We start from the raw sequence: 12031 nt of genomic DNA on the forward strand, positions 1-12031 counted from the left end.
AAAACCAAAAACATCAACAACCAAAGCAGATATTATTAAAAAACAAGAAAAGGAACAATAAATGCTATTGTTGTCTGGATGTTGAACATGCTAATGTATTCCATCGGGGGGTTTTTTCTCACAAAACATCCACAACATATCCTTACTATAAAATGGTTGGTACTGGGTATTTTAAAAAGAGGGCTTCAGTTATGTAATAACTGCACATTATGTAATAAAATCCCAAAATGTAATAAAAAGTCACTTTCAATATGTAATAACACCGCATTATGTAATAACCTGCACATTATGTAATAAATTGGCTGAACGCAAAATGTAATAACGTTTGCCTTATTATGTAATAAATGTATTACATATTGTGCAGGTTATTACAAAATGCGGCGGTTGCACTTTTTTGTAACACAATTGAAAAAATGGAAATGTAATAAATATATTTGACCATGAAAAGCATTTTAATTCTCCAACATAAAAAAAATACAGCTGTAACAGAACGAGTCAATGACTTCTAATCAGGGCATCTTCATCTCTTCAAACATGAGTTCATATGATGGATTAATATTTATTTGAATTCTTTTTTTATATTTACCTCTGGCAAAACCAAAAAATGAAGGGACAAATACGTAGACTATATATAGTTCACAGAGACTGTGTGTCGAACATGATATTAGTGAGTCTGAGCTTATAAACACCCATCTCTTCAGGTTACACCTTAACTGCTCCTCCTGAGACTTCTACTGCCCCCCCAGCACTGCGTCTCCTGAAGACACCTGCTTTTCCCCTTTACTGTGTCCCCTAAAACTTCTACTGCCTCCCTTGTACTGTCTCTCTGTTCAGTAGATGGTGATAGAAGAAGATTTTTCCTTCTATCACAGAGACTGCCAATGGCCCCGGGCCTGAGCTGGATTATTCTTCCTGCAACGACTGGTGGATTGATTTGAGACCTTTTTAGGCCTTATAGATCGGATTGCTGGATTTTAGACTTTAAGGCTTTTTAAGACCAGCGCGGGAACCCTGTACTTGGCCTTGAGCCCCATGACAGTTGTCATCCTCACAGACAAATCATTGTGTAACTGTTTTTATTGTATTTGTACAGAATGTCAGATTATGGTCTTCATGTCTCCCCTGAAGTTCATAGTGAGACTTCATATGCAGTACTATAGTACACACACTGTCAGTCTGGAATTCATCTGATTTCAATTAATTAACTTTTATTGAAAGTATTCCATACTTTAAATTCATTACATTCCCATTTTATCAAGCCACAGCTGTCTTGGATCTTTCTAGAACAGTGTTTCTGCTTGTTTAACTTAACAACAGACATGTATTTTTGTGTTACAAACAAAGTGTGTACAAAGCGTGTGTGATTGTTGATATTTATGTCTGTCTCTTCTCAATAGGAACTAGATTATCTCCAAGAACTAAGTTCCTCCAGGAATGCGACACCTCATAAACCAACGGTCATCTTGAACATCAACATTGTAGTGCATATAATGATAATGATACTCAGTATCCTAGTACACCATTGCCCACATATACATTTATAAAGATGTCATCTATTTCTTTCTACATTCAAGATTCAAAGAATTCAAACGAACATCGAATGTGATCAATGGAAATTAGCCTTCGTATAATATCTAATAAGAAATAGGCAAATAATAAAGACATGTATGACTTAATTTATCAGCTACTACATACAGTGTACGTCTTTAGTTGACCTCTACTGTGTTGATACAACAATTTCTGTATCGAGCCTGTATCTATTTTTTATATGAAGTTGATGGGTGTCCCATGTCAATGGCAGCAAGTATGTCCTCCACTGAAGGTCTGTCCATGGGACTGTTACAGCAATGAGAGAACAGCACCCTCCCATGGTCATCCAGGACAACGTCTCCCCCCAACTGAAATATATAGGGTCAATTGGATTACATATTACATTAATCATTAAATTACATATTACATATTACATTAATTACATGAATAACATAAGAATACATATTTTCAGTGAGTGGAGTGGAATGTCGTGAGCTTAGAATTATAAGGTTCTATCTCCGTTTAGGGTAGTTCAGAGATATTGAGCGTCAACGTTTTTACATTCCATTAATGTTTTGTGAGATGGAACCTTTGTATTTTATTAATTACTAACAAAAAAATGTCAACATTTTAAAAATAACACTACACAGGCATTAATAAACACCTAATGGATCAGATTATGTAAAAAAACTAAATTTTCACCAAAAATTTAGATAGAACCTTATAATTCTAACGTCACGATGTGTAATCCTCATAATAAGCAACTGGGTCATTTCACCTGAAACATGTCATCTTCTATAGACGGTAATTCTCTGGGAAACTCCAGACGTGCAACAACGTATTCAGCATAAAGAAGCATGTTGGTGAAGTTCAAGACTTTCTTCAAAGATGCTCCCAAGCCAAATGTGCTGTATATCTGCAATCCCCAAACATTGAGTAATTTCTGTCAATTTATCAGGAAAGGAAGCAATTGACCATGAGAGGAAGGGGGTTGTGGACTCATTTACCACTGGTACAGGGTTGTGGCACGAGGCGAAGCCGAGTAGGAAAACCCTGTACAGTGGTAAATGAGTCCACAACCCCCGCCCTCCAATGGTAAATTGCTTTTTCTACAACAGCCACCACATAATATAAAAAATAAATACACAGTTTTAACATTAAATGAATGTATTTACAATCATTAATCATTTCAGAATACATATAATATCTTCCGCCACAGAATATAGTCCCATAAACAAGATCAACCATTGCATTGTAGGTCAGCACAGGTGTTCTTAATCAGATTGATTGGGAGGCGCATTGATACTGGAAATGCGGTCTGAACTGAAGGTTGTTGGGGTATTTACCACTATTGCTAGCCAATCAGAATCCAGTATCCAAACATGCTGTTGTAGAATTAAGCAATATCACACGAGAGGGAGTGTGTTATACTGAATATCAGCACGGCTGTGATTCGGTCATAGGTACGAGGCCGCAGGCCGAGTACCGAAGACAATCACAGCCGTGCTGATATTCAGTATAACACACGACCTCGAGTGTGATATTGCTTTTATACAACAGTTCTACAGCGCAATTTATTAGTTAACAGTAATAAGTGACAACAGATTATGATTTGTTTGTTTATTTAATCATTTATTTTGGCTCCGTCAAGAAAAAATAGTTCCGCAACGGGACTGTTCAACTAGCGAAGTTTCCCACAGAAGTGGGGAAAAAACCGTCAGATCAGATATATAAACGGGTTATTTTGATAAACCGGATACATTTTGTGAATATATATGGTTACTTTCTCGCCTGAAAACATATTAAAACTTCATAAAATGATATATTAACACTTGTAGAGCCAAATTACAGCTTTTAGCCAATGGCGGCCAAAATTGAGGATTTAAAAACGGAGAGTTTTGCTTTGCTCGCTGATTGGTTAATGTCTTCTTAGCAGTGGTGTGCCGTCAGGGCCAGCAAGGCCTTCTCTGCTGGCCTAAACATCATCAGAATATACATTTTATTTTAATATATTTTTTCCACAAATATGTATTAATGATTCCCCATAGTCTATTCTCTTCATTTCATAGCTTTCCTCTTGGTTGCGCTGCTTCCAGTCTCCGATTGAGATTTGGAGGGCTGGCCTTTATGTTAGAGCTTTTATCCAATCAAAATGTGTTGCTAGGGGGCTCCAAAATCTGCCCGCCTGCACAATAAACGGTGCCGCGAATACGACCTGTAACTTAACGTTGAACGAGAAAACCTGTGGCGTACCTAGTGGAAACCTACGTAGATTTCGAGTTGGCGAGCAAAAGCAACAACGGCGCCTGCTGTAAGGCTCAATGATGTCAGCACCCAGCACGTCTTTTGATTGGATACGCACTATTGATACGCACTATTGATATTCACTATTGAGATGCGTAACTATGCCGGTAGATGTGAACCTTTTGAAAGTGCGCAGGGAAACGGAGCTCCACAACGAAAGCTTTCGTTGACTGATCGATAATACTGATCGATTGTGTCCTGTTTTGGGGTAAACAATAACTTTCATTTAGGGGACACGATGAAAGCGCCGAGTCCACAAACAGAGGAAACTACGTTGAGCTTCTTTCTTTTCTTGCTGAAAACAACCCAGATTTACATTACCACCTGTCCACAAACAAAGTGTTTACTGGGACGTCAGGCAAAATACAAAACGACCTGATTTTTGCTATTGCTGAAGTGATGGGAGAAGAGATCAAAATGGAGATTAAAAAGGCACCCTTTGTCGCTATTATGGTGGACGAGACGACAGACGTGGGTAATGTAGCGATCTTAAAGATGTTAGTTTAACACTCTTCATTGTAAATGCGGATTTATTGATTAAAAATGCTTCGGAAATATTAATATAACTCTGTTGTACTTGTCTGACTATGTTAAGGTGATGCAACGCCCGGTTATACTGTGTTTCTGTCTAGTTTCTAGAGCCATGGCGTCATAACGATGGTATTAAGAGGTAGAATAATTCAGGTAGGAATGTGTCGGACTGACTCGGACATCACTGAAGGCCTAGGTGTGAAATGCACCGCCCGCCACTGCTTCTTAGTAACAATGTAGTCTAATTAACGGTAATTTAACACCTGTGCGGCGGAGTGATACATCTAGTTAAAAGTCCCAGTGCTGTTATACTATATCGTAACTCATGGAATGCCTCTTGTCCAATCAAATTACTTGGTCGGAACTAACTGTTGTATAATGAAACGTATACAATCTACGCTGTCATGTTCACGGCACGTAACTCTCACCTTCCTGTCTGGGTCCAACAGCATGTCGTACTGGCAGCCTGTCTCCTCCAGCCAATGCAGCGCCCCCTCACGACAGCCAAATGAGACGACCACCACTCTCACTGAACGTGCACCCAGGGCAGCCTGCAAATGGGCTGCACTTATATAGCGCCTTTATCCAATGCGCTTTACAACGGCCTCTCATTCACCCATTCACACACACATTCACACAGCCAAGCTACCATGCAAGACGCCGGCCCGCTTACTGGGAGCAATTTGGGGTTCAGTGTCTTGCCCAAGGACACTTTGACATGTGGCCACCCGGGGCTCGAACCACCCATCTGCCAACATCGACAGCGATCATTAGACGGCGGCTCTACCTCCTGCGCCACAGCCGCCTCCCATACAACAAGCTATTGCATACCTATTAATAACTAATTATATGAGGTTATTATATATACAGTACATTATTGTATCATGTCTGTCCCTGTTATTTTAAAACTGTCAAGATATGGCCTACCTGTTTGGCCTCCAAATCCTTTAGATGGAGTCGGCAGAGGAGGCAGGCAAACTGACGAATTAACACAAGCAGAACCGCTTCACCTTTCCCAAGGTATTTCCCCAATGTCAGAGTTCTAAACAACACACACAAAGGCCAACATATACTGTAGACACAGAAACAAGTTAAACTTGGTCTAGGGTAATTACTGTACTATGAGTGTACTACTGTGAGAACGCGCATTCGAAGTCGCTCCCGGAGCAAACAGCCGACGGATGCTCCGCTTGAAAAGGGTGGTTTCGCTCCGGTTAGAAACGGCGCATCGAGGAAAACAACAGCGCAGGTGTGTTGATCTGGATAAGAGCGGGACGAACGGGCAATTTTCAATTTTTCTGACCAATCAACTACCCCGTCTGTTGCTTCGTTTACATAAAGGGCTGTGAGAACGCAAATCAGAGAAATAATTTAGGCAACAACGTTGCAATCTCATCCACTTGCTCGGCTCATGATTCGGATTTTCATGTGAGAACATGACCAGAGATTCAGGTCTTGTTGCTGACTGCTAGAATGGCAGCCGGAGCGTCTGAGTGCTGATAGAGGAGGGCTGAGGGCACAGAGCTGGGCTGATAGAGGAACTGTGAGTGTTCGGCAGGACGCAGCTGTCGATGCTGTTTGGAGCCTCTCTAAATTTAGACCAACCTGGGTCGCCCAGGAACTCTGAGGAGGCAGAACGGATGATGAGCAATGCGCTGGGAGGAGAGCGCAGGGGAAAAACATCCCACATGATCAAATACCCGTTGTTGATTTATAAAAAAATAAGTTTAACGTTTACCTTAGAAGCGATAAATCAAAGAGCTCATAAGACCCAAAACACGCAACTGAATATAAATCACAACAATCATTGTTCTGATTGTTAATAATCTACTGTCTGTATCAACCAAGCAAGCAGTGGAGGCTGGTGGAGGTAGAAATCAGAGGACAGGGTCATTGCATTCCTCATTTCGTTCCATAAATTACAACGAGCCTGTCCTTTGAATTGTACCTCAACCAGACCTGATCAAACTCACACTCCAGTCTTGGCATCAATGAGGGGTGTATCAGCGGACAGACATTTAGCTTGTTGCACTTGACCAACAACCCTGTCACTCAGGTGTAGCTCATTGTCCAAATAGTCCAGAAAGGCATCCCATCGCACCTGTCAGGAAGCACAACCAGCAAATGTTCAAGTTCAAGTTCAATGATCTTGGTACTGAAGAGTTTTGTGTTTTTTAGCTGTTTAGTAAAATCTTAGACTCAATATCCCATGTGTATTAACAGTCATGTCAGCTTACTCCCAGCTGTAAAAAGTCCTCAACAGCTTCCCGCAATTCAGCATATCTAGATAATAGACAATAGGTAATTGGTGCTCGGTATGGTCTGTTCAAAGGTCAGTCTTATGAGAAGAATGAGATAAAGAATCTGTAATTACTTATGGCATGAATAAGATAAAGTGTTAATAATTATTATGTTTACATTCAAGTAGTTTGTAGTAGTTATGGTAAAATGACTCTTACTGGTAGCTTCTGCTCCATAGATCCTCAGCATCCTTCTTGGTCTTGACACACAGACTGGTGAATAATACATACGTTGGTTTTCATCAGTTGCAAAACTACTTGGCAATCAAAGTCAGTGCATGGTTATTTGTGAGGGTATGAATCTACAATAACAATACATTTTGATGCTAAAATAATAATCAAATTCAATGTAAAATACCAGCTTGATTTAAAATCTCCAGATTGATAGCAGATATTTCTCAAAACCAAATAGACTTGGTCAGTTTTATAGGGAAAAACACATGATTCTAAATGGATTATAAAGGGTTAATAACCATAGTAGCTAATAAAAAAACGTAACCTTGTGTATAACTTTGCCCCTTCTGGTATAAGTGCCAGTAGTGATTGGTTTTGTTCAATCCGTATTCTCCTCCTGACATAGTCTTGCAGAGGTACTGTCAAATAAATGCAGTTTAGTATTACTGTGATTCACAACCAGTTAATGGTAAATGGACTGCACTTATATAGCGCCTTTTTTGCTGCTCCAAAGCGCTTTACAACGGCCTCTCATTAACCCATTCACACACACCAATGGCGGCAAGCTACCATGCAAGGCACCGGCCAGCTCAATGGGAGCAATTTGGGGTTCAGTGTCTTGCCCAAGGACACTTCGACATGTGGCCAGCCGGGGCTCGAACCGCCAATCTGCCAACCTTGTGATCATTAGACGGTGACTCTACCTCCTGCGCCACAGCCGCCCCCATATATAGTATTTCTGTGATTCACAACCAGTGTTGTTATTAATTGTCATAACCTCTACACATGTCAGACTCCAGCTTACTGTTGCCAACAATCAACTAAGATAAACATAGAGTATCTATTTTCATGTGACACATTTTATTTGTTTGCCCTTATTGCACAGGCTACTACTTACCCTCTTTACTCTCCCTTTCAGCAAGTTCCAATAGTGCTTTTCCATTTTCAATAAAAGTTGTCAAAGCTTTCACTTGAGAGAGCGCAGTTGAAATCACCTTTTCTTCAGTCATTGCTTGTCAGGAATATCCACTATAGCAAAGATAAGAAATTCAAGATATGTAACTCCGTCCAGTAGGTCCAATGTCAAACTCATGACTAGAGGATTAGAGACTAAATGGCATGTTGCCTTATTTCCTCTGCCAAGTTGTCATTAAAATCAAGTTGTGAACCAAAATACAAATGTAAATACATTTCCCACAACTCTGTTATCAAATGTGTAAGTTGAAAATAATTTATGTAATGAAATTTAATTTTGTACTCATGAGACTCAAATCAGTTTATATAATATATATATATATATATATATAGCTTCTCTCTGATTATCATGGAAGTATATAACATGGTTTAATTGTGTTTGCCTATTACAGTGTAGAGACTTGTAGAGATGTAGAGAATTGTTTTCCGGAACTTTCCTATACAACCAGTGTGTAATTATCACACCAACTCCTCCCCCTCTCGTAACACAGAAGAGACAGTGAATTATGACACGGACAAGTATATATTCTTTATTCTTAAAAATTCCATTAATAACTTATGATGACTTCATTTCCCTCATTTCCTGGGCCTAGTCAACTGACTCCAATTCCCTATCCCTATCTCTCTGCTCTTGAGATGTCTCTCCCTCAGGTTCTTGTTCGTTGTCATTTGATTTGTCATCCTCCACAGTTTGGACTCCATTACATTCCTCTGAGTGGTGCTCCTGTGGGGCCTCTGTGTGTCCATGTGACTCTCTGTCCTCCTGACTGAGATCGATATCTTCAGCAGACTGCTCCACGGCATGGGAAATTATGAATGAAGTTGCAGACTTCTTCTGCAGACTGGCACGTTCAGCCTTCAGGTTGACTAGTTCCTTAGTCTTAGTCATAGGAGTGGGAGCCGCAGAGGGGGCCACAGAAGGGGTCTCAGAGGGGGCCACAGGAGGGGTCTCGGAGGGGGCTGGAGAGGCGGTCTCTTTGGGCTTCACAGCTGGAGTCTCCACCACTTCAGCGGTGTCCTTCTCTTTGGTCTCAGCCGCGTCAGTACCTGGTGGAAGGGCTTCCTGTAACTTCTGAGAAAGGCTCTTCCTCTCGTCTTGCAACGCCCTGCATAGCTTCTCCAGCTTCTGGTTCTTCAGGGTGAACAGTTCAAACTCTTTCTCCTTCAGTGTTCTCTGGATGGGATTAGAAGGTTACACAATTCAGTTCATCCTCTCATTATTCATCAACACCGCTAATTTCCACATATACTCATATTTATACTCGTAAGTATATATATACTCATATTTTCACGCTTTGTTGCTTTTTTGGGGGTGAATTGTTTTTTCTTACATCTGCAACCATATCCACAAGAGACTTGTTGCAGTTGTCAAAGCGGGATTTCCATGATATGGACTCCTTCTCCAGCTTCTTCATCTTCTTAGACATCTTTAAGACACAATTCATAGCATTCATAGCAATTCCTCAAAATGTCATTCTATTTTAAGTGAAAAAAACCAACTAATTATGAAGAAATCTCTTTTGATTCCATGTCCACAAAATCGTACATACAGATGAGAGATGAGGTAATGACATTGGCTGCTAATATGCTAATATATAGCCTACAGTAGGCAGTAGGGGTGCAACGGTTGTCGGTTTTATATTGAACCGTATGGTTCGCCGTCCACAGTTCAATACGCAGTTAGTGAATGTCGGTGTAGGTACCGAATGTTTACTCAGGTCTGCTCGGGGTCCTGCCATTACAGATGACGTATCACGGTATGATTGGCTGTGATGACTTAACACATTATGATTGGCTGCAGAGCCGTAAACGTAACACATTATGATTGGCTGCAGAGCCAAACGTAACACATTATGATTGGCTGCAGAGCCGTCAATGGAAGCCATCTGGTTTCCAGGAGCGGGCTAGTTTGCTAATGTGAACTCCAGATTAACGTAACCTAGCCGTTCACATTGACATTGTTAGCTAGGTAGTACCGCGAGTGGCATCAAACGCTGACTAACGTACTAGCCTAGCTAGCCAACATTGTTTAAGTGCTAGCTAGCTAACGTTAGCAAACAATGTCAATCTGAACTTGCACGCTATTTGGGGAATTGGGTTGTGCTATGTTTGATAGATCACCTCATGACGTTACTATTGGGCAGTGGCTAGCTAACGTTAATTTAATAATTTAAAGTAACAGTTTATTATATATAAATAGTAGCATTTTTCTTTTCTCCTTACGCACAAAACACGTACCAAAACCGAACCGAAAAAACCGAGGTTCATACCGAACGGTGGGTAGGGCTGCAACGATTAGTCGACATAATCGACGACGTCGAGCATAAAAACTCGTCGACGTGGAATATTAGTGTCGACTAATCGTATTAACTCTTTGACTGCCAGCCATGTTCAGAGCGGAGAGCTCCACACTGCCAGACTTTTGGGGCATTTTCGCTGAACTTTGAAGACCCACCAAATATTGACTTTTCGGACTACATAAACATTGAACATATCTACCAAAACTTTAGACTCTCTTCTTTCATCAGAAAAAGAAAGTTTGTTTCTAGCCTCTTTGAGTGTTTAGAAATCGGCCGTAGAACATAGGGTGGTTTCAGCAAAAACACCTGATTTTGACCAATAAACAGAGAAAACGAGCTTTTTCTGCAGAACTTTTTTTTTTGTTTTGTTTTTGCTGCACTTTTTCTGTATCATCCGACTCTGAACTGTTTGAAGAGTCGCGCGATGGCCACGCTGCTACGCGATGCTCCGCAATGCTCCGCGCCGCAATGCTCCACGCCGCGTTTGGCACATACCCTGATCCGTTTCGCCATTACTACAACCCACAGCAAGCCACTTCCTTCTCCAGGCTTTTATCGAACTACTGCCCCCATCTGGGACCAAAATACATTACACCCAAGTCTGAAATTCACTCGCTAGGTGTAGAACATGTCAATAACGCGATCCCCGCGAAAAGAAAAAAAAAAATCTATAAGACGCCAATTGGCGTCTTTGGCAGTCAACGTTACTATTCTATAAGGTCAATATTTTTTTTTATTTTTTATTTTTTTTTATTTTACGGGAGCCATGCAAGAATCAGCTGGGTAAGTTTTAGCTAACGTTGTTAGCCAACTGGCTAATGTTATATTGTTAGGGTCGTAATGTTTATGTTAGCTTTACTGTTACATGTTGGAAAACAACGTCTCATGGACAGGGCTGTACATGCTATGAGCGTTTGTGCTATTAATTTATTTGCCCTGTGGCACGCGTGTGACAGACAGAGGCGCTTGTATGTAACGTTACGTAGCAGGGGTTTTCCATGTTGAAGCCAGGAGAACGCGAGATGAAATGAAGTGAGGGGTGGTCACTATTAAAATACCAGGTAGTCATGGTGGATGATCATGAATGATGCTTGATAAGTGAATGCTCTTTCAATTATGTTGAGTCCACCAGCGAGCTGTCTGTAAGATAAACAGCGCCAAGCGTAGCCTACTAACGTGAGCTGTCTGTAGTCTAGCCAGCAATGCTAGCTAGCCAATCAACTAGCTCTGTGAGCAGCTGTAGCTTGGCGTAACGTTAGGTTAGATAGCTAGTTAAGCCGGATTTATGCTTCTGCGTCGCCATTTACGCGCAGCGAAAAGCCACAAGACTAATCGCGACTAACCGGAAAAATAATCGACAGATTAGTCGACTACCAAAATAATCGTTAGTTGCAGCCCTAACGGTGGGCCAACTGAACCGTTGCACCCCTAGTAGGGAGTGATACTGACCTTTTCAATGTCCTGTTTGAAGCTAGCATAGACACCATTACTCTTTGACACAGAGCCCTGGAATTCATCAAACTTCTCAGAATACATAGAGAGCTGGAGAGAGAGAGAGAGAGAGAGAGAGAGTGGAGAAAGTCAGGTACACATACACATGAGTAGCCTAGGTAGGCTACAGTAAAAGAGATAAAAACTTGAAATGAAACCTTCAAAATGTGTGCATGATCTCCACTTACCTGGGCCTTCATTCCATTTTCTTGCTCTCTCATAAGCTTTACCTGCAGTTTCCACTCTGCAGCCTTCTTCAGCAACTTAAGGAAAATGAAAGACATGCATTGATACTCTATATGCCATTTCCTACTGCATTACTCGCTAGAACATCTCCAGTTTATGACATATGTAAGTAAGTGAACAGTTGGAAGGCTTACATGCTCTTTCTCTAACTTGTGCTTTTCCTCTCCTTCTTTAACAAAC

General features: G+C 40.9%; 1 protein-coding gene across 1 annotated transcript in view; it reads right to left on the reverse strand.

The window, feature by feature from the left end:
• Positions 1-5833: 5833 nt before the first annotated feature.
• Positions 5834-12031, reverse strand: part of txlnbb (taxilin beta b) — a gene marked incomplete at both ends in the record, with an annotated part of 10519 nt that continues 4321 nt past the window's right edge. The window contains 6 exons of the mRNA XM_080544297.1: positions 5834-6020; positions 8645-8988; positions 9146-9241; positions 11564-11656; positions 11794-11868; positions 11986-12031. The exon at positions 11986-12031 is cut by the window's right edge and continues 74 nt beyond it. Of these exons, the coding sequence (XP_080400423.1) occupies positions 5834-6020; positions 8645-8988; positions 9146-9241; positions 11564-11656; positions 11794-11868; positions 11986-12031 (841 nt within the window). The remainder of the gene's footprint in view (positions 6021-8644; positions 8989-9145; positions 9242-11563; positions 11657-11793; positions 11869-11985) is intronic.

This window comes from Nansenia antarctica, assembly GCF_963989245.1.
Source record: "Nansenia antarctica genome assembly, chromosome: 1".
Classification (NCBI taxonomy): domain Eukaryota; kingdom Metazoa; phylum Chordata; class Actinopteri; order Argentiniformes; family Microstomatidae; genus Nansenia; species Nansenia antarctica.